At 38.9% G+C, this 24691-nt stretch overlaps 1 protein-coding gene across 1 annotated transcript; it reads right to left on the bottom strand.

Annotated features, from left to right (window-relative positions):
* Positions 1-73: 73 nt before the first annotated feature.
* Positions 74-23360, bottom strand: TMEM45A (transmembrane protein 45A). Its single transcript, XM_063443463.1, has 6 exons — positions 23162-23360; positions 12214-12416; positions 8838-9050; positions 5633-5817; positions 1477-1622; positions 74-300 (listed from the first exon to the last, which is right to left on the bottom strand). Exons 2-6 carry the CDS (start codon positions 12401-12403, stop codon positions 207-209), a joined length of 828 nt encoding a protein of 275 aa, XP_063299533.1. The 5' UTR covers positions 12404-12416; positions 23162-23360; the 3' UTR covers positions 74-206.
* Positions 23361-24691: the final 1331 nt, after the last annotated feature.

Below are 24691 nucleotides of genomic sequence, written 5' to 3'. Positions count from 1 at the left end.
GGGGGTGGCGCAATGGGCCACTTGACTGGTTTTGCCCCCCAGGCCTAAGGCTGCCAGCCCTCCCCTGATTAGAATAACGGATGAGTATAATACAAATAACCTGAATATTTTACACTAGAAGATTGGAGTATTATAGAAACAGTGCATCTGTTATCGCATGAAAGTGTAGACCAGAGTTCTGAGAGAGGGTTTTACTAGATCATTCTCTAGATTTCATCCTCAGAGTCTTCCTCTCGCTCTCGGGATTTTAGCAACTCCATCTCCAATGACTCGCCGTTCTTCATTTTTGTCTGGACCACCCTGGAAACAAAGGAACAGATGATCTAATGGTATATAATATTTTTTAATAAGGTTTCATCAATATTAACCCCTTAAGGACCAAACATCTGGAATAAAAGGGAATCGTGACATGTCACACATGTCATGTGTCCTTAAGGGGTTAAAGGGACACTATAGTGACCAGAACAACTACAGCTTAATGTAGTTCTTCTGGTGTCCATGGCCAGTCCCTGCAGGCATTTCAATGTAAACATGGACATCTCATGGACAAACTGACGGCACAGGTGAGACACACAGTTAACACCTTCCATAAGGTATGGGATCTCTGGGACCAGTTTGCCATCTGAGCGGGGAAGGAGGAGAGAGATAAAGGACTGCTATGACGCCAGGGGAGGAGTGGGGAGAGATCCAGAGATTACACAGCAGGGGGACCGAAGGGAGGGAATACACCCACCCACGCCTATATAGACCCTCAGAAAACCACTACACGTCTGACGACTCGGACAAAAGCAAGTGTACACGATACTTGAATGGTTAAGTTGTATTGTTTTATTAGTTAACTCTTGACGACCCACAAGTTTGGTGGGCACAAGAGGAAAAACTGCAGGAATGCAAGCCAAAAACTGGGAAGCATATAGCTATTGGGGCTACTCTAATAACGCCTACTACTTTGTAAACGTGAAGCCACATGATTTTTCTAACCGATATTCTTCCTTTCTGTAACTACTATGACAAAAAAACAAAAAAAGAGATGTGATCGGCTTCTGCGAAAGCCAAAATGTCATGCCAATGTGTTCCATGCAGTACAAAAATAAAGAATTAAAAAAAAAAAAATTTAAATGTGAAAGATATGTTTGAGTCAAATCCAGGTAGAATTATAGGAAGATATTCACCCACATATACTTGAAATGTGGGTGGTAGGAGAAATTCCATGGACCTGCATTTATTAGTCATTGTTACCAGCCATGAGATATTCTGCTAAAATTACATTTTTGATGAATAATTGTCTTGCTGATGATTTACTAATAAAGAGCATGTTAAAAATGCACCACCCCAGCCTTGCCCTCCCCCTTCTTTTCTTTTTTCTGTACCCCCTCACCCCCTTTTCCTTTGAAAATGAATAAAAATTGTCAAATAAAAAAAAAGAATGCACCATAGTCTCTAACTTAGTATATACATTGCAAGTAGAGTACTCACCAAGTGACAATTCCATAATTTGCAGCAACAATAAGGAGTGAAAATGCATAATGCCAACAATAGCACATTGTAATAAACAGCATATTGCTATGATCCATTTGATCCCATTCAGGACCCCCGCCAGGAGGGTAAAGAACAAAACCGATCTGTAAAAGAGGAAATAAAAAAAGAGCATTAACCATTTATGTTGTTATAATATATACACATATAGGTGCTATTATTATACGATGCTATAAATACACATATATATATATAAACTATTTAGCAATATTTGAAAAATCGTAACACTTATTTAAAATGAATACATTTTAGAGGGTGCGCATTAGATCTCCCCATAGGAAAGCATTGAATCAATGCTTTCCTACGGGGGGAATCTGACGCTGGAGGTCCTCATGCAGAGCGGGATGATGTCCACTGTCACATACCGGACCAAAGGTCCATTTCGATCCAGTAAGCGCATCCAGTGGCTGTCTGTGGGCAGAGGCAGACTTAGAGCTGCACTGTAAACATTGTAGTTTCCCTGGAACTGCAATGGTTAACATTGCAGCACTAAGGGCAAAAGGGACACTGCACCCAGACCACTTCAATTAGCTGAAGTGGTCTGGGTGCCTATAGTGTACCCTTAAGGGTTACTATCACTTGTGTTTTAACAAGATCAAAACAAAAGATCAACTAATTAATATGAAGTTGCTGTTTTGTTTGTTTGATTTTTTTGCTTCAGGGTAATAGTACATAACTTAATACCCATTAAAATCTAACCTATAATATCTCATGCAGATATTTCCAAAAGCAGCCTTTTCAAGACTAACACTTTATTCTGAATCTGAGAATCTGAAGTAAATTCAAAGTGGATTTAAAATGTAATAAGCAACCGTTTAATCCTGAAGTTGGGGTTCCACCACCTGCAACCTCTGCCTCCATGGTTCTTACTTCTATGCACTGAAGTATAATAAAGGTTTACCTGGGGCGGCCAATGATAAGCTGGGTGCCCATTGAGGAAAATGCACCTGGACACTCCTGCTTCTATAACACCTTAACTGAGCTTAAGATGTTATTGGGGTTGGAGTGTTCAGTTAAAATTCTGCAGAGTGTCAATTCCTCTCTGACATTGTCTACTTTATCCTAAGCTAAAAAATGATTTACTGCAGCAAAGATGTCTATTTATTTTACACCACTAGATGGCACTAGTGCCAAGATATATAAACCATGTATTTCCATCGGACAGAATATGCACATACATTCATTCAATTGAAGCTTGCATTGAAAATGAGTTTGTTATAGTGTGTGGGATGTTATTGAGAAACAGATACTCACTGTGTTCATTTTTTTATTACAGACAAGAAATCAGATATTCCCAGCATGCTAAAAATTATAAACAAGATACATTAACTGGGACTACAAGATGAATAATCATTTACGTGGCAACCTAAGGATGCATTACACGAGTTAAAAAGGAGAGAAAGATTTATCAGCCGCAATATTACTGATGTGTCAGCCATCCTTTGGAAGAGATAAAGAGATAGTTGTTTAGGCGCTTTAAATAACCATATTATTATTATTATTATTCTTTTTACTGGCATTTATAAAGCGGCAACATATTCTGCAGCGCTGTACAATTGGGAAACACAACACAATAGGAACAGACCGATACAACAGGTAGAGGGCTCTGTCCGTGAGCTCACAATCTAAAGGTTAAACTTGGGGGGGGAAATGAGTCAAGAGGTAGCATAGGATTTTGTATGTGATGGAAGAGAATGTTACAGCTGCAGTGTTCAAATATATGAACAGTGGGTGCAATAAAGGTAGTATTCCCCTACCACCTTAGAAACCATATAAATTCAGATAAAATATTAAACCCACAGTCAGCACACAAGATATACTTATATGTCGATATACAGGAGAAATATTATTATCTGTAAAAGATACAAACAAATACACATAGTGCTTTCTGTACATAGTGCTTTGTGAGTTCTAATCCATTTGTACAGATTGTGTATTTATTGTTATTATACAGAAAGCACTATGTGTATTTGTTTTTATCTTTTACAGATGATAATATTTCTCCTGTATATCGACATATAAGTATATCTTGTATGCTCACTGTGGGTTTAATATTTTTTCTGTGTTTATATCCTTTGGAAGAGCATTGAAGTTATACTTCTTCAGGAACCAATTCACAAATCTGACTTTTTTTCTGGCTGAATATAGCATGTACTATGAGCTGTTAATTGCTTAAACAAACATTATATGCAGTATACGTGTTTTAACCATTTCAGTGGCAGATTAGTTGTGGTCCCCTTCTTCTAGGGTTCCCAATGCAGTTTTCAAGTACCCCCCCCCCCCCCTAACAGGCCAGGATTTAGGCATTACCCAGTTCTGTCTAGACTGTTTTTTTTCTTTCTTTCTTTCTAAAAACACCTTAGACACAACTGGGTAATCCCTAAATCCTAGACTGTTGGGAGTACTTGAAAACTGGGTTGGGAACCCCTGTTCTAGACACAAAACCTGTGTAATGAAGGTATTTTGTTAAGGTGAGGGGATTTGGCCCAGATCTAACCAACTTCACCCCTCTCACAGATATATGGATAATGTGAGGATAGTGTACTAGGGTGATATTATTAGGAGTGCATGCGAATCATTATATCAGGTATAACTACTTAGTTTTATAAACCGTCTGGGTCATTTTTATTATTATTATTTGTTTATCATGAATATTAAATTCCACCACAGATATATAAATTAAATGAATCCTTTTTAAATCAGACAATTTTAAATGAATGCTATAGCGGTAGGAATACAAATGTGAATTCTTTGCGCTGTAGTGCCCTGTTACCAGTTTAGTTTAACAGGCCTTCACCTGTAAGGAGTTAAAGAGCAGTTTTACTTACCTTTTCTCCCTCGCAGTGCCTGTCTATGCGCTGCTGTTCTGCATCCATAGCTGAGATCATCAAGATTGTTAAGTTCAGCCAATTGAATGTTTTCCCATAGGAAAGCATTGGGTGGTTAGAGAGCATGTGTGGCAAAATTCCATGCAGCACCAATCAGATGGTCTCTATGAGAACATCTGATTGAAATAGCTGGAAGCACCTCTAGTGCCTGTCAAAGTGACAGCTACTAGAGGCATTTTAACCCTGCATTGAGATTACGTGGTCTGGGTGCCTATATATTCCCTTTAATGTTATTGGGAACAAACGCTTCTTCAGCATAGAAAATGGAGTGAATCTTTAAAGCTCTGAATGCTAATCACATTATGTGAGATAAATTATATCATAGATCATATTACATTTGTAAAAAAAGAGATATTATTAATAGGATATAAAGAAAGAATGGATGTTTATCCATAAAATCCTGATTGCAATTGGAATACAAAATATGCATCACTTGGGTTGAAATGTAATGTCTGTAATGCATTATACACTAAAACACTCTCTATAGGTAGGTTGAGAAACTAGCAGGAGATGCTTCAACATGGTTTAATACAAGAATGAATATAAACAAGGGTTTATGAAGTTGGCAAGCCTAATTTAGAAATGGGGAGCATCTTGGAGAGGAGGGAGAAAAGAGGAACAACATGAATCAACAGGAGGGGAAAATAACCGTGGACAGATGTGCAATTACTGGGCCACAATACCCTTCCCATGACTGTCTCCACCCCAGGTATCTGTTCCACGCCTGCCACAAACATTACTAGGATGGGTGAGGAAGCACAAAACATCAACTTCCAGGACAACATTAGTTAGGGAATATAATTCAATTTATATATAACTCTGCAAAAATAGTCAGCAGCGTATTATTATTACTATTAGCATTTCTATAACGCCAGCATATTCTGCAGTGCTTTACAATAACAGAAAATTAATGTTTAGAGGTGAAGAAAGTTCTGTTCAAATGAGCTTACGATCTTGGAGGATTGCAGGTAGGCAGAGATATATATATATATAGCATTAGGTGTCTGGCCCAGGGACCCTTACTGGTAAGGTGGGCTGACTGGGATTGCAAATACATAAATACTGTAACAAAATGGTTCTATGAGCTCCTGACGGTTAGGTAACAGCTGGAACTTGACATGAACTGACAACAAACTGGCTTACATAAATTCATTAAAACCTTGCAGTAGTAAACAATGTCACGTGACCAAGAGAAACATCAAACGTACCTGCCAGAACCAGCTGCCTTGTAGTATACACAGACTGGTCCGGAATAGTTCTAGGATAATGTTACCACGGTGAAACACCTCCAAGAATATACACAGAGCTCCACCAAACACAGCTACTAACAGCAGCAAGTGTACGTGAACATCCAGCATTGCCCTTCCATGCACATGGTAATAAAACAGGAACCCTGCAATCACAAGGATCTTAAAATGTTAAAATGTGTCAGTTGCATTCTAACAGTACTATTGAAATGGTTTTTTTGTTATAAGAACATGTAAAACATTGTAAAGGTCAAAACAAAATGGTAACAAGTCACATGAAAGAATATGTAATCTATTGGGCTTACTCCGAAAATCAGACATGAACTTAGTTTGCCTATAAACATGCAAGAAATGTTACCTTGATTTTGTATTAATGTGTGCAACACAATATGTAAACGTAAAGGGACACTATAGGCACCCGGACCACTTCATCTCATTGAAGGGGTCTTGGTGCAGTGTCCCTGTTCCCAACCAGAGCCACTAGAGATGTTTCTTGCAGTTTCATGGAGTTTGACTGTGGTGTTGGCTTTCAAATTAATTTGTGTGTGGTGTTGGCTTTCAAATGCAGAGGTAAATTGTGTGCAGCATTTTTCAATTGAATGTAGTGTTTTATGTGCACATACACATACACTGCCACACACATAAACACAGACACTGATAGAAACACACAGACACACGCCATTCGTTTCACATGTCTTAGCCACACACCTTTTTCCAGGAGTACGGAATCCCTTGTGTCCAGTGTGCAGACATCCCAAGTCTCCTGATAGGTCCGGGAAACTCCTGTATGTTTAATGAGGTTTCCGAATACCCGCACACCATGTGTAGTATCCCAGAAATCATACACACAATCTAACATACAATGCATGTCAGATTGTGTGTGTTTGATTTTAAGGATATTACAAATGATAAATGCCCTTTACTCATTACCCACCTTCTTGTACAGGGGTCTAGTCAGGTTCCCAGCCCTTTAAGAGCCTGACTGGGCTCTGCAGTATCTGCCAGCTGGGAGGTAGTGAGATGCTATCATTTCCTCCCAGCTGAAAGAAAAAAAAGGGGGGGGGGGAGGGAGGAGAAGAAGGCAGATGGAGGGGGAAATGCTCACTCCCATCAGCCTCATCCCAGACACCAAAAGGTAAGCTAACAGGTGGCTGTAGTGTATGTCAGATTGTATGTGTATATGAACTAGTATGTGTATGTACTAACTAGTGTGTGTATTTATGTGTCTTTGCCAGTGTATGTGTATGTGTGTTTAAGTATATGTGTGTTTGTGTATGTGTCAATGTGTATATCTGTGTATGTGTCAGTGTGTGTATTTGTGTGTATGTGCCAGTGTTGGCACATTTGTGTGTGTATGTGCCAGTGTGGGTATCTGTGTTTGTGTGTGTATGTGCCAGTGTGAGTATCAGAGTGTGTGTGTGTGTGTGTGTGTCTGTCAGTGTGGGTATCTCTGTGTGTGTGCCAGTGTGAGTATCAGAGTGTGTGTGTATGTGCCAGTATGGGTATCAGTGTGTGTGTGTGTGTGTGTGTGTGTGTGTGCCAGTGTGAGTATCACAGCCGCTATTTGGATTGGCTGAGAGCATCACACGCTTCCCATTCAAAAAACTGTGTGAGAAAGGTAACACAATTTTGTGTTACTTACCTTTTGCTCCTTTGCAATCAACGTTTTGTCTTCTACTGTACCTATGTAAACTTAATTCCTCTTATTAAGAGCAGCCTACGTCAAGATGACACAAACTATCAGCTCAGTTTCTCTTTTGCATATTTTTCTTTTTCACTCTTTTTTTTTTATAAGAACAGCTCAACAAGGACAAAAAACACCTGTATACTATGCTTAAAAAATAAAATAAGGGGGCGGGCCTGGCCGCGGAGCGAGGAAGACGCACACCATTGCAGCTCCCGCTAAACGCGGCAAAAAGCGGATAAATCACGCCAAAAACGGCAACTAATCGGGCCCTAACAGCCACCCAGAGTGAGGGGACATTGGGACACACACGAAGATACTAAAAAAGCGACCCCAAATACCAACATGAAGGTGAGGCCTATCAAGACGGCGGGCATGGGAGAGAAGGCCGCTCTCCCACTGCCACGACCGACCAAGCTCCATGCTCTGAGCCCCTATCCCCCCCCCCTTTGGACCGGTGGGGGTCATCCAGGTCTACCCCCATACATTACCCTTGCAAGGTGGTGGAACGGAGGCCGTCACGACGAGCTCTGACCTTGCCGCCACAAAACCTCCCAAAATGGCGGACACTACCCAAGCAGACTGCTCACAACCTGCCTGGCTGGACACAGAACGCCGACTACACGCAATATTCACCGCCTTCTGGCAGCGGTTGGAGGCCCTCTCACAACCCCAGGGGATCACAGCCCCGACAGCTGTCGGGCCGACCACCTCACCACAAAAACCTATATCCACGAAAGCTGAGATCCGCCAGGGTGCCCTCCCAAGAGTACACCCGCGCAAACCGGGGCCAGGGTTTCAACAGAAGCCGAAACAGAAACTCCCATGGCTCCCTCGTCGGCGAATCAAGCCCCAGGAGGGCAAGACAAGCCCAGCTGGACGGGAAACCCGAAGAGGTGCAAGATCCGAGATGGAGACCGCACCACGACGGCACAGACGGAGCAGCCCCAACCCAACACCGGGGAAGTCGAAGCATTATCCAGCCAAGGGGACTTTACACCCGCAGGCAAACACACCTCCGCAAAGCAAACGGGCCCGGAGCTTCCGCACACAAGAGAGATGGCAAGTTCTGCGACAAGCAACATTGAAAAAAAGCACTCACCCCCAGCAGGGCGTCGGTTGAACCGACAGTGACTGAGACATACCGTCAGGCACAGTGCCCACTGCCACTTGGCATGGACTCTCACAAGTACTGTGTTCTATTTGATAAATACATTCTCTCTTAAAAAAAAAAAAAAAAAAAAAAGTACTTTATGAATTTTGATATTTTTCTACATACATCTTATTATAGATTTATTTTTTTATTATTTATACTAACCATATTTTTAGTATTTTGTTCGGTGGAGCCATAGATTGTTATATTGCATTTTTTCCAGTTTGCAGATTAGGTGTTTTGAATACCATGTACTGGTTTCTGATTTATTTTTGCTGTTTTGTTAGAATTCTATAATAATATAATGATAGAAACCCCAAATAAAATACCTTCAACAAAGACAGCAATAGACAGCATCATCCTATCGATTGCTACGGGAACAGCTTTGGTAGTGTGAGTGATAATGTCCACTACCCCTGAGATGCCATAAAAGAGATACATGGTGGAATGTTGCCAGTTCATTAGATGGCTCCATTGTTTCTCTTCTGAATTGTACAACTTCAGGTGAGGTCCATCGGGCACAAACTGCTCAGCAATCATGCCTGGAAAACACAATAAAGGTGAGAGGTTAATTTATTTTCTAACCATAAATGCAGATCCGTACAGTAAGTCCTTGCTATGTATCCATTTATTTAACTATTTAACTATTTATTTAACATAAATGTACCCAGGGTGTAACCTTCCCATTAAAATTCCATAGCTTGATATAAAAAAAAATATGTATACGGTATATATGTATACGGTATATATGTATACGGTATATATATATATTTATATATATATATATGTGCATATGTGAATGCAAACGGACGCACACTTATCAATGTGTTTTGACACCCACATTGATCCATGCAGACACACTCACTGACCCATGCAGACCAACACTGGTGCGCACACACACACACAAAGACTCATGCAGACCAACACATAAACACACATGCGCAGAGAACCACGCAGATTGCCATACACACACACAGACCCATGCAGACTGACACATACACAAAGACACAGACACATGCAGATTGACACAGACAGACCAATGCAGACTGACACACACACACACAGACCAATGCAGACTGACACACACAGACACACAGAATTAATGCAGACTGACACACACACAGAACCATGCACCATGCAGACTGACACACATTCACACACAGACACATGCAGACTGACACACACACAGACCCATGCAAACTGACACACACACACAAACACACAGACCCGTGCAGACTGATCCACACACACACACACAGACCCATTCAGACTGACACACACATACATGCAGACTGGCACACACAGCTACACACAGACCCATGCAGACTGACACACACACACACACAGATCCATGCAGACTGACACATACACACACAGACCCATGCAGACTGACGCACACACAGACACAGACCCATGCAGACTGACACACACACACACATGCAGACTGAGACACACACACACACACTGAGCCATGCAGACTGACACAAACACACAGAGACCCATGCACCATGCTTACTAACACACAAACACACAGACACATGCAGATTGACACACACACACATATGCAGACACATTCTCTGAAACACACACTTACCTTAAGTTCATATATCAGTTTCCTGCCTGGCACCCTGTTACTCCCTGTATCAGCCCCACTTCCTGCTGTGCAAGTAAAATGCATACCTGGTGAATGGCCTCCTGGGACGGATACTCATTGCCTCCCTGCCCCACTTACTCTCTGACATGTTCCCAGACACAGCGCCTGCGCGCAATGATATCAAGTGCAGCCAGGCGCGTGTGGCCAGAAAGTAGTGCAGCATTGTGTAAGTAAAGGCAGCGCTGCTGGCGCCTCGCTGCCATCCTGAATTTTTCCATGTGTTACTGGGCCAACCCAGTCTAGTCACCCCGATAGGCCCAGACACAATTATAGCTGCAGGTTTGTCAGAGGCGCCCCCCAAGGAACTGGCGCCATAGGCCACTGGTCTAGGTGGTCTAATGGAAGCGCCGGCCATGCCTTTATGTGTGTCTCCCCTGACCCTCATCACACCCTTTTATACCTCTCCATAGTCTGGAGTCCCTTTGCCACATTTCTCAAACAATTCCTGAACAATTTTAGTGTGGCATGGTACATTATCCTGCTGAAAGGCCAACAAGGAACACCATAAATATATAGGTAGGTGGTACATGCCAAAGTCATATCCACAGGAATGCCAGAAGATCTCCCCTGACCTGCCATCTTCCCATAGTACATCCTGCTGCCATCTCTTCCACCAGGTAAACAACATACACCTGGCCATCCACCTGATCTAAAGAAAACGTGATTCATCAGACCAGGCAACTTTCTTCTATTGCTCCATGGTCCAGTGCTAACACTCACGTCCACATTGAAGGTGCTTTTTGCAGGGGACAGGGGCTTTCATGGGTACTCTGGCCAGTCTGCAGTTACGCAGCCCCATGCGCAGCAAACTGCAATTCACTGTGTGTTCTGACACATTTCTATCATGGCCAGCATTACATTTTCCAGCAATTTGAGCTACAGTAGCTCTTCTGTGTGATCAGAGCAGACGGGCTAGCTTTCACTCCCCACGTACATCAATGAGCCTTGGGTGCCCCCTAACTGGTTCACCGGTAGCCCTTACTTGCACCACTTTTGGCACGTACAACCACTACATAATGGGGACACCCCAGAAGACTTTTCGTTTTGGAGATGTTTTGACCCAGTTGTCAGGCCATCACTTCTTGGCTCTTGTCACTTAGATCTTTTTGCTTGCCCATTTTTTTCTGTTTCCAACATATGATATTCAAGAACCAACTATTCTCTTGCTGCCTAAAATATATCTCCTATTAACAGGTGCAATGGTAACTATGTAATCAATGCTATTCACTTTACCTGTAAGTGGTATTAATGTTGTGGCTGATCACTATGAATATATATATATACACACACTTTTATTTGTTTTAATATGTCACATAGATATGAAGTACAATTGGGTTCTTTCTATTAAGATCGAATTTTATATCTAGCTGGGATATATTTATATTGCTGGCCATTAGCTTTGGTTTGACTCTCTGTGTTGGACATCACATCTCTAGGTAAAACCTTGTTCAGACTTGGAAATTCTCAGGTTCCTTCCGTTTCATGAGTGGTTTGCCAATTTTGGTCCTCTGGGGGAAAAAAATCCTTTTGGTGCGGTTTGTGTGTATTTGTGCCTGTGTGTACATGTGTGAGCGAATACCTGTGTTGGATTCCACAGAAGCTCAAATGACTATGAATAATCCCTGGCATTCCAGCTGTTATGGAGGAAAATCCAATATTTTTTTTTAAAAATATAGAAAAGTAATATGTATGATATATAATATCAAAGTATATAGTCAGAAAAAATAATGTCGCTTCAGGGTTCTGGAGACATTTTGAAACCAATCAATCTTCTCTCACATGGTGTAATATATCTCTAGAGCCTCCGCTCCCCCCCCCCCCCCCCTCCCAATGGTATTATTTACAATTACAATCATTTATATAGTGCCAACATATTTCACAGTGTTGTACAATAGGTAAAAGAAGGGAAACAATTAATTCTAACACAAGTTGTTTGTCATAAGGCCCTCTCGTTTAGCAAAGCAATCAACTTTTAAGGAACAATAAAGCATGTTTAATTTAAAGTGTTAGGTATGTTAACTTAAATAGCAAAACAAACTGAACCTACTTACCTATTAATGCAAATACTGCTTTTGTTGCTCCTTCAATTATTTCCAGCCTCTGCAATCCTACTTTCGATCCGAAGGAACAAACTTTCTTATTTTTCTTGCATGCATACCTCAGGGGGTATTTTATGGACCACCAAATGCCAAATATAAGGAAAAAGCTCCCTGGCAGTGCATGTCCTTTAAAGTTTGCCATGTTACCTTTCTACCTGTAAAAAAAAAAAAAAAAAGTCAAAATGTTCTTCGTGACATATTGTACACTTAACTTTTCCATATATAGTGAATAAAAAAGCTGGTACTACAAGATATCCATAATGCCTTAGTCAAGCCTATAAAAAATCCCACTTTCATGATGGGCAGGTTCAAGCCCTGTTCCCGACTTGGGCCTCATCCTCTATTCCACATATTTGCTATTGCCTAAGAAGGATGTGAAATGCTTACTTGCACAGCACTTTAAGAGACACATTGTGAATTGTCAATACATTTCTTACATATATGAAGTTACTGTTAGTTCACGTTTTTCACCGTCTGAGTGACAAAATGATTTAGCCCACTAATCACCCAAATAAATGGCACGCAGCACTTTATCAGAATACTTTACCAACACATAATAATCAGACTATTGATCGTGCTGTAAATAGAGATAGGATTGGGGTTGGAGCACCTTCATATCTTCTTTAGACTCGGACACTTTCATAAGGGTAATAACGTGAAAATAAGTACTGGCGCTATAGAGTGCCAATTTGTATAAATATATATGAATAAATATTAATAATAGCAGCTATAACACTTGGGTGTAAAAACATTTCTACATACACCAAAAAAGGACAAAATAAGAACAAGAAAAAGTGTAGCGCTAGTGAAATAATATTAAAAATATACATATACCAAATGGATAGATATCAAATTAAACATCCACATAGCCTAGAATTATAAATAACATAACATAGTGTGATAAGTTTTAAAAGAAGTGAGTCTTTATAAAATTAGAAGCACTCACAAGCGTGGAGCTATTAGACTTAGCTCAAGCGTAAAAGGTGTTTAGGCCCGTAAAGACGATCCATTTGGTATAAGTATATTTTTAATAGTATTTCACTAGCGCTACACTTTTTTCTCGTTCTTACAAAAGGGCACCCAAAAAGTATGGCAACTCCTCCCATCTCCCACATACAACAAAATGCACCTTCAACTTGAACATTGGCCCTATCTCTCCAAATAAAAACAGTGCCAGTGAGACAACATGACCCAAAATGTGGACATAAAGCCCTGCTACAAAGCCTCTGGGGATCTGATTGCTGTATAGTATGTAGCACTATATACCAAAAGCTCTACAAACAGTTTATTATCCTTGCATAAGTTATAATGCTGCAGTTACAGAATTGGCCGTACTATGTTTTTTATATAACTGTAGACATTTGCAAAACTCTCTTCAGCAATAAAGATTTTAAAGACAGTTTTGTTATTTTTGTCTATTTGATAAATGACAAATTATGTTTCCAAATTTCTTTTCCAAAGCCACAAGCCTCCAATCCCTAATAAAATGTACTGAATGCAATGTAATGTTTAAATTGATACAGTAGATGAAGCCGTGGCTAAATAGAACAGAATCCTACGCTTTGCACTGTCCTGGTACTTTTGCAGTTTTGTGTATAGTCTTTTGCAATCAGTATCCATTGTACTACATGAAACATAGTCAACAACATTTGAGGTTTCCCTCACTAGGAACGCGTTTTTTTAAACTGTCTCGAAAGAAAAGAAAAAAGTTTGTTTGCTCACAAAGGCGAGATAGCGAACACACAAACAGGACAAATTTGAACACATGATAACAATGGTTTTGAAGAGTTCTAGCAACCGAAATGTTAGTAATCATACTCCAAGGAATTATCTAAACACTATAAGCACTACAGCTTGCTGTGGTGGCTATGGTTTAATGATTCTTTAGGTGTTGTCCCTCCTGTTTTTAAAACAGGAAAAATCTTCAGGCAATCACAGAATTAAAGCCACGGGCAGATTTAATGGATTAAAAAAGGCAAAGCAATGTTTCAACTTACTAAGAGGTCTTTATCAAGCTGAAAAAAACCTCTTAGTAGGTTGAAACATTGCTATGCCTTTTTTTAATCCATTAAATCTGCCCGTGGCTTTAAATCCGTGCACAGTGGACGTGTAATATTCATGAACCAGTATAAAAACTGTAAATTTTTATATTTTCTCCACATTCCCTTTTTATCTCAAAGGGTCTCCATTATATTCATTGATCAAAGCAGACCATCTGTAATACAGCTGCTGCTGCGGAATACTAATTAAGATGGCGAAAGAAAGAACCTTTCACGTATGATGTTTAAAACAGCAGTCGAGCAGTTGGGGAAAAGAGTTATTTCGGATCTGCTACATGTTCTGAAAGAAAAACATGCAGAACTGTGAAAAAAAAAGGTTATTCTAAACGGAAAGTGTTGCGACTCAATTTTCCAAGTAGAAAGTAACCTGCTATTGGTCATGACCTGTTCTCAAAATTGTGTATAAATTTATTTAAAATCTGTAATTTATATTATAGCAATTTATTACAACTTACAGCATCTGCTCATCTACATGTCCTACCTGTAAGGTCATATTCCAATAACATTTAGCCACATATATAAAGACAGAGAAATATTTTAAAGAAACTCCAATTCCATTATAATCTGAGCACAGCTGGACTTCTCCATTTTTACCATGTTAGAACTTCATCGAGGGAATTAAATCCTTCTTTTGATGAAGATTCCTCTGTACCGATTATTAATTAATTCATTACACAAATTACTTACAACCTGGATAAATTCAAGATGACTATTAAATAAAGGTAAGGACCATACTTTAAATGACTCACTCAGCTGCCTAGGTCAGGCGTGGGACATGGTGCGACCAAAGTCCTTGCCATTGACTTTTTCTGCACTTTGAGTGGGGGGAATCCACTTTTCACAGCAACAATGTTCTACAATAATACTGAAAATGAATACAATAAACTTAGCTAAAGAAGAGACAAGGATTTATTTTTTTTCGCCATAAATAGAGTACATATGTTGTTTTTTTTAACCCCTCTCCAGACAATAAACATTTCTGGAAAACAAATAGGTCCTTTTGGGTCTTGTCACACTGACCCTTCGAAAGGTGAATGTAAATGTGATTCCCTCAAGATTTGGAGTTTATAAAACAGAATCCACAATCATTTCAAATAATAGGAAAATCATGTTATATATTGTGTAACGATACATAGTTTTGTGATCAGTGGCCAGAATTCAGCCCAAAACTGCTGAAATGCATTGCATCCTTGCATCTGTTTGTAGAGTGGGATCTGAGCCCCCCTCCGCAGGAATTCCAGAGTGTGCAAAAGCCTTGTGTAATGAAAAAACAAGGTGGGGGCTCTAGAACTCTTTACACTTACATAACAAAAAAGATCTCTCTTTTTTTCGGTTCAATACAGGAATAGTCATGACATCCAAAACTACCCTATAATTATGCAAGATGATTGTTTTCGTCATCAATCACATAATGCTGGCTCCAAAACTCCTAAGGAATACCCTCCTCTCCTGAAACGCTTATATCAAAGGTTGATCTTCCACCGATCTGCTCACATTTGGCCATGTAAATTCATTGGGAAAAAAACACTGTCAAAAGGCTTCTCAGTGTCTATAATCAGCGGTTGTTTGGCAAGGTGGGCAGGTGCTCCCCACGTCACTTACATCCAATGCTAGATGCCTGCTGTGTCACAGCACCATTCTTCTCATGATTCAGAGCAACTACAGATGTGCTGGGATGCCTGTTAGTAGCATACTTGGGAAGAAAACAGGAATTGTGATGGGCATTTGCTAATCCAGCATTGAGTGAGACTTGTGCTTAGTCTATAACCACAATGGTTTTCCAGGCCTTGACTGTCCAATGAGATATTTCCTGAGAGACTGCAGTACCTGTGGCCAGCTGGTTGCTAGACTATGATGAGTACTTATGACCTGGAGTTGATTACAAGTGGCTGTGGGTTTAAAGGGACACTATAGTCACCTGAATAACTTTAGCTTAATTAAGCAGTTTTGGTGTATAGAACATGCCCCTGCAGCCTCACTGCTCAATCCTCTGCCATTTAGGAGTTAAACCCCTTTGTTTATGAACCCTAGTCACACCTCCCTGCATGTGACTTGCACAGCCTTCCATAAACACTTCCTGTAAAGAGAGCCCTATTTAGGCTTTCTTTATTGCAAGTTCTGTTTAATTAAGATTTTCTTATCCCCTGCTATGTTAATAGCTTGCTAGACCCTGCAAGAGCCTCCTGTATGTGATTAAAGTTCAATTTAGAGATTGAGATACAATTATTTATGGTAAATTACATCTGTTTAAAAGTGAAACCAGTTTTTGTTTTCATGCAGGCTGTGTCAATCATAGCCAGGGGAGGTGTGGCTAGGGCTGCATAAACAGAAACAAAGTGATTTAACTCCTAAATGACAGTGAATTGAGCAGTGAAATTGCAGGGAAATGATCTATACACTAAAACTGCTTTATTTAGCTAAAGTAATTTAGGTTACTATAGTGTTCCTTTAATTAAAACTTTAATGAAACTGAGTTTTGGGAGTCAATCGCAAAATGCGCACATTTCTGTGAACGCACTCTTATGCTGTGCAGGTCATACTGATTGAGGTTGAAGTCCCCATCTAAAAAAGATCTTTAGTTTGTACTTACTCCCAAGGTCAAACGTTTCCAGTCCTGCCCTGTCTGTAGTAAGTACTCTTAGCCAGATATTGAACGACTGACTTGCTAAATGAGATACAGTTTTTCAGTTTTCTCAGATGGTGTTCCGACACAGGTCTTTACACCAGGATAAGGTGTAAAATACACCTCCTATGTCTGTTCCAACAAAAAGTGGTTACCTTACAAATTCCAAAAAAATGTTAGGAATGTTAGGAGGAGAATACAGATGATTTATGGGACAATCTGTGGCTTGTCTAGAGAGCTACCTTGTCATGTAAAAGTGTTGGAATTATTTGTCATCCCCTGGATATTTCAAGTGTCACCCAACTAGGTTGAGAATATGAGCCTCCAGTCATCCAACCTCCTTCAGGACTTAAGGCTCAAGCTACGAGGTCCTTCTCTTCATTCTGTGCAGCCAAAGAGCACATTGCTTCTGATAACAACCAAAGGGCTGTGATATCCTTCAGTTAATTTGAGATTATTTTTTAGAATAGATGTCCAGCTTCCTGAGGATGTCCAGTTTTATAGGAAGATATTGAGAGTGTTTTCCTTTTCTAAGTCCTTGTGTCTTGTTATTAAATATAGTTTTCTGTTTTGCAATATTCCTTGTTATTTCTTGAGTATTGAAGCAGCACTGTCACATTTTTTTTCAAAGAGTCAATAATATGACATGTCTACTTGCATGATAGCTCCGTAAGATGTGGAAAATGGGTGATGCACTTTCCGTTACCTCTTCTTTCTTGGCACCACCTGCTCCTGGTCCAGACCTATGTCTGCAGCTCTTGGCAGGAGCTAAATGAATGATGTACTCCACTGGAAAATGTAGAAACTTGCTCATAACAGTGTTGTTCCTCGTTGTCTTGATATTTTTATTGTGTTAAAATGTAACTACAATTCCAATGCGGCTTTTATGTGATTTTTTTTATAAAGATTCTTTATGAATAATCGTAAGAGCAATAATGATAATAACAAAGTATTTAACCCCTTGAGGACGCAGCTTCAAAAACTGGACTTACCCTTAAGGACACAAGCCATTTTTGCATTTTTTTGCTGTTTGTGTTCAAACACAATTTGCATCTTTGTCATTTATTGCACCAACTACTATTATATACCTTTTTTTAGAGGGAAAAGGGGCTTTAATTTGATGTCACATATAGATAGATACATTCGCATTAATTATAAAAATAAAATGCCAAAAAAAATGGAAAAATAGATATGTTTTGTTTTTCACAGTTTTGCCAATAATAGAGTGTGCATAATATGTCCAGCTTAGAAAAAGTAATTCAAAATAAATGCATTTATGTGCCTTGATTTATAGAGTACATAATATGTGTAGGATTTCAGCTTATTTTGAAAGTTACAGGTCACAAAATAAAAGGACTAAAATTAAATTTCAATGTGAAACAATTTTAGAAGATGGTATGTTTGTCTTGTAGGCTTAGTAGCCATCACAGAAAATAAAATTGCCATGCAAAAGTATATATTTATATAAAGTAGGCATCATAGGCTATTTACCTAAGGTTATTTTGACACTTTTTACATAGCCATTTAATCGCCAATCTCTGCTAAATACTGGAGAAAATGTGTGTTTTTTCTCTATTTTGGCATATACACTTATAACAAGTTTTTTGTAATGTGTATTTCGTAAAGCTGGTGTGTGCTATATTCCTGCACAGAAACCCATATTGTGGTCACCTACATCTGCTCAGCATAACGATACTCCCATTGTACGCCTTTGGCACTATGCTGTGAAGCTACAATGCCATATAAGAGACAAGGCTATTTCAGTTTCTATAGTTGGAATTTTCATAGATGGATATGGTGGGCCTATGTCTAAATTTGGGGTATTATAGCAATTTGACTGTTCAATTAACCCCACAAAGGGCTTTCATTTGATAAAGCAGACAACCCAGGGTATCTTATATGGCGTATATTGTGCCTTAACTTGTCACTATTTTTTCACCAATTTATGTCAATGTTTGTGGTGAGGGTAAAAAAAATTGCATTTTTACATACATTTTGCATTTTTGCTGAGTATTTCTTGCATTTCATATGTACCACTGTCATAAAATCCCCCAAATTATGCTCAGTTACATCTTCTGAGTAAAACAATATGCCCAATGTATGACCTAGACACTATTTTGTGAAGTTACAGTGCTGTAAAAGAGATGTGACAAGTTCAGGTTTTTAAGTGTGAATTTTCATGTTTACATAGGATTCCATTACACTTCTAGTGAGACACACTGTGTAATGTAAATTACTTTCTAAAAAAGACATTTGCATTTTGTTTGCATGCTTGTTTGCATTACAACCTCAAATGTTTGTTAACAAAAACATCTGAAACCCACATGGGGCTGCCTCACAAAGAGCAAGCATACCTTTTAGTTTTTGTTTTCTTTTAATGAGGAATTGTCACTTTGGAGGTAATGGCATATTGTAACGAGCAAATAAAGTCTCCAATTGGATTACCTTTTTTTTTTTTATCTTTCTTTTTATGCAAATTTCTCAGGCAAAACCAATGAACAAAAAAGAAGTGAGAAAGTTTTTCAACAGATCAATAACAATTCAATATCAGTCAAGGCTGAGAGGTAACTTCGTTACTGAATTTGATGTGGCACTTCCTCATATATAACTAAAGTTAACTATAGCTTATGCTATTTTAAAAAAAAATGTAAAAAAATTCTGCAGTCTTTGTTTTATAATTTACACTATATGCCTGGATGTACTGTACAGATTAATTTAACCTCTATAGTGCCATGCATTATTAAGGCACTATGGAGACAATGGCTGACAAATGTATTTATTTATTTATAAAATATTGTACCAGTATGGATACATTGAGATTTGTCTCATTTTCAAGTATGTTCTGTGTCCACAAAACATTGCATTGTTACAATAGGATACAATATTACAACAATACAATATATACAATATACAAATTATACACACACACACACACACACACACACATATATATATATATATATATATATAACAGGATAACAGGTAATAAATATATTCAACCATGACAGATGCATTCTGTGCTGAGGTATATTGCCATAGATCTCTTAAAAGATTTTAGATTGAATTAAGATTTGGCTGTGTCCTGCCAAGAGTCTTACTGGCACATGACATTACCTGGACATGGAAGTGCTGAAGAGGTAAGTGTCTTGTATACTTACCTCTGCTACTCTACTCAGCCTAGTAAGCACTTGAGTAGCATTTACTATGGCAAGGGAATATGGAAGTGTCACCATTAAAGTGAAAGTTCTGCGTTTACCCAGAAAGTGCCCAATGCATTGCTCACAGGTCTGGAAACGGGTACATTTTTGATGCCCCAGGAAAAAGTTTGTGGTTGAACCAGAGATGTTTGCTGTTGGAGGTAAGCTCCCGTGTAGGATGCGTTTCAGTATAACAAACTAATTACACAAGCGAATAAATTACTATAAAATGAGAAATCGCTGGCAGAGTATATATCAGACCATAATAGAGAACAAATAATTGCAGTTTAATCAAGTATAAATACATGATGTTTCCCCCTTCCAATTTCAAAATAATTCTAAAAACTTGAGTAATCAAAATGCCACCCCTACTCTGGTGGTCAGAACATAAGACAACAGTTTATTAGCCACACAAGCACCTTATATATCTGGACAAACAGTTACAGGGGAGATCAGCATATTTATGTACAGTGTATATTTCACCATGCAGACACGTGGTATATCTGGCTAAACAGTTATATTGTAAGTTAACTCAGTATATTTAAGTACATGGTATATTAGATCATCTATGTACATAGTATTACTGAACAAACAGTTACATGTTAGCTCAGTATATTTAAGCACAGAGTATATTAGACAATGCAGACACAGGGTATATCTGGCTAAACAGTTACATTGTAACTCAGTATATTTAATCACAGAGTATATTAGACAATGCAGATACAAAGTAGATCAGTATATTTCAGTACAGAGTATATTAGACCATGCAGACATGGGGTAAATCTGGATAGTTACAGGTTATCTCAGTTCATGTACTACATAGACAGACACAGAAACATGGTATATAAGTATATTATACAATGCAGACACAGGGTATATCTGGACAGTTACAATATAGTTTAGTATATTTCCATGCAGACACAGGGTATATCTGGACAGTTACAGTATAGCTTAGTGTATTTCCATGCAGACACAGGGTATACCTGGTCAGTTTCAATATAGCTTAGTATATTTACATGCAGACACAGGGTATACCTGGTCAGTTTCAGAATAGCTTAGTATATTTACATGCAGACACAGAGTATACCTGGTCAGTTTCATTATAGCTTAGTATATTTCCATGCAGACACAGGGTATATCTGGTCAGTTTCAGTATAGCTTAGTATATTTCCATGCAGACACAGGGTATATCTGGACAGTTTCAGTATAGCTTAGTATATTTCCATGCATACACAGGGTATATGTGGTCAGTTTCAGTATAGCTTAGTATATTTAAGAACATAGTATATTTCCCTGCATACACAGAGTTCATCTGGATAGTTACACAGTAGCTCGGTATATTTCAGTACATAGTATATTAGACCATACAGACACAGGGTATATCTGGACAGTTACAGTATAGCTTAGTATATTTCAGTACATAGTATATTACCATGCACACACCGGGTATATCTGGACAGATACACAGTTGCTTAGTATATTTAAGTACACAGTATATTACCATGCATGCATGTTCATCAGGACAGTTACAGTATAGCTTAGTATATTTACATGCTGGGTATATCAGACAGATGAGTAATAGAGAGAGCACTGCCTGACCATTGATTAGTGTCTACACTAAGTACGTGACAAAGCTCACAGGCGTTAATGTCCTGATTCCAGTATCAATGAACTGTGTACAGTTTAGACACACCTTTCCCCAGGCACAAAATGTGGCTCACAGATTACCACCACATGTACACAACACATCTCACACACAACATGTAACACATACAGCTCACACAACTTCAACACACAGAGAGCACTACAATAATCCCCCCAGTGACAAAAACTGACCTGGATACAGTCTGGCACTCAAGGGGTCAATTAATCATAGGTTTCACAACCACATTATGGTATAATCATACAGTTATATGTGCACACACTGCATTAACCCCTTCATGACTATCATATGTGATTGGCGCTGAATGTCCTGTGTGCATTCCTGCTTGTCTGTCTGTCTATGTCTGAGTATATAGTTATATGTATACAGTGTAACTGTAACCGAGTATATAGTTTCATTGAGCTCTATGTATACACTATAACCTTTATACAGTATATAGTTTAATTGAGCTATATGTATATAATATAACCTTTATACAGTATATAGTTTAATTGAGCTATGTGTATATAATATAACCTTTATACAGTATATAGTTTAATTGAGCTATGTGTATATAATATAACCTTTATACAGTATATAGTTTAATTGAGCTATGTGTATATAATATAACCTTTATACAGTATATAGTTTAATTGAGCTATGTGTATATAATATAACCTTTATACAGTATATAGTTTAATTGAGCTATGTGTATATAATATAACCTTTATACAGTATATAGTTTAATTCAGCTATATGTTTACAATGTAACTTTTATACAGTAATATTTCAGTACATAGTACATTAGACCATGCAAACAGCTATATTCAGCTATATGAATACAGTGTAACATTTAGCACATTATAGAATTTAATTCAGTTATATTGATACAGTGTAACATTTAGCACATTCTATAGTTTAATTCAGCTATATGAATACAGTGTAACATTTAGCACATTCTATAGTTTAATTCAGCTATATGAATACAGTGTAACATTTAGCACATTCTATAGTTTAATTCAGCTATATGAATACAGTGTAACATTTAGGACATTATAGAATTTAATTCAGCTATATGAATACAGTGTAACATTTAGCACATTCTATAGTTTAATTCAGCTATATGAATACAGTGTAACATTTAGGACATTATAGAATTTAATTCAGCTATATGAATACAGTGTAACATTTAGGACATTATAGAATTTAATTCAGCTATATGAATACATTGTAACATTTAGCACATTATAGAATTGAATTCAGCTATCTGAATAGAGTGTATTATTTAAGAGCATATAGATAGTCCAGTTATATGTGTGCATTGTAGCCTTTGCAAATTCCCCAGTCACTATAATCACTGTATGGACTTTCCTCTCACTTACCTACAGGATGTGACTGGTGGGTTAGGAGTTCTTCAAGGCAACTCTGTAATAAAAGTATCACTGTAACCCTTCACACTGACATGGCCTGCGCACACTGCTCTCTACGTCGAGTTACATACACGCTGATGTACTAAGCTGCATCGCCTGGAATCTGGCTGCAAACATCACAACTGAATTTATTAGAACTAACAGTACTGTGAATCAACAGGCAGGGCAGCGCTCATTGGTGGAAGGAGCCTGGGGTGGAAGGAGCCTTGTGTCTCCCATTGGCTTTTGCAGCAGTCTATCACTGAGCCTGTACATTCCACGTGTACGGTTACCCCTGGTGACCGAAATTAGGTACTGCAGGTTCCATAGGGAATAAGTAGAATCCTTAGCACAGTCTGCAGGACTGGGAAGTGAGTGACGTGGTTTGCTAATAGAGAGCTGGGGGAATCCTGCTAGCTGTGAATGTAATGACGTCACTCTTCATCCAGCTGTGTGCTGTGCTGCAAGGTGTTAATGTGTGTGTTCTGTATGTTTAACATACAATAAACAAAAACACAAAAGCAAAATACATGAAAAATACATTACAAATATCCTTATAGATACTTTATGTGACCTTAACCCCCACAGTCTCTGTAGGACATACAGGGCTTTTCACCAAAGTGATAATTCATAGTGAATGTTAAAGGATCACTGTAGTGTCAGGATAACAAAGCGGTTTTCATGACACTATAGTGCCCTGAGGGTGCCCTCACCCTCAGAATCCCCATCCCGGTAAAAACCCCTTCAGCAGCTTACCTTAATCCAGCGCCGGGCTCCCTCAGCGCTGGTGACCTCTCCTCCCCGTCCGACGTCAGCTCCCCCGTCCGACATCAGTGAAGTTGAATGTGCATGCGCGGCAAGTGCGACGCGCGCATTCAAAGTGTCCATAGGAAAGCATTTCTCAATGCTTCCCTATGGACGCTCCGCGCGATGGAGGCATAATGTGCCTCCAGCGTCGCAGATGCGCCTCTAGCAGAAGAAGACAGCCACTAGAGGCTGGCTTAACCCCAAATGTAAACATAGTAGTTTCTCTGAAACTGCTATGTTTGCATCTGAAGGGTTAAAACCTGGGGAACCTGGCACCCAGACCACTTCATTGAGCTGAAGTGGTCTGGGTGACTATAGTGTCCCTTTACATTTAAGGCCAAAGTAGCTGCGCTGGACTCATACTTGAACTAGAGGATTTTTACATTTTGGCTATTTTGAGCTTAAATTAGAAACTCACTTGAATTTTCTCACTTTAGCGAATTAACCCTACTAGTCTTAGAAAAACCCTAAACAGTCCAGCCCCTAAAATGTTTACTAAATCCTAAAACCCCTAATGTTTATCCAGCTCTAAACTACCCAAACTGAACCTCTCAACCTGAAAGCATTTCACGATTACATTTCTTATAAAAGTACTCACTAAAAATAAATTGCTTTGAATTCAAAAGTTTAGAAATGTAGGTAAAACTAGTTGATTTAGAAACAGTCTCTTAATCATGTTTGCTGTTGGTATC

This window comes from Pelobates fuscus, chromosome 1, assembly GCF_036172605.1.
Source record: "Pelobates fuscus isolate aPelFus1 chromosome 1, aPelFus1.pri, whole genome shotgun sequence".
In the NCBI taxonomy this organism is placed as follows: domain Eukaryota; kingdom Metazoa; phylum Chordata; class Amphibia; order Anura; family Pelobatidae; genus Pelobates; species Pelobates fuscus.
Note: the sequence above shows the minus strand (reverse complement) of the source record. Positions and strands in the feature narration are given on the sequence as shown.

Excerpts from the sequence above, each read along its gene's own strand:
- TMEM45A (XM_063443463.1), bottom strand. The coding sequence starts at position 12,403 with ATGGCAAACTTTAAAGGACATGCACTGCCAGGGAGCTTTTTCCTTATA. Across the intron at positions 9,051-12,213 it reads AGCAGTATTTGCATTAATAG|GCATGATTGCTGAGCAGTTT; the intron begins GTAAGTAGGTTC and ends TGTGTTTTCCAG. Across the intron at positions 301-1,476 it reads AATTATGGAATTGTCACTTG|GGTGGTCCAGACAAAAATGA; the intron begins GTGAGTACTCTA and ends CTTTGTTTCCAG.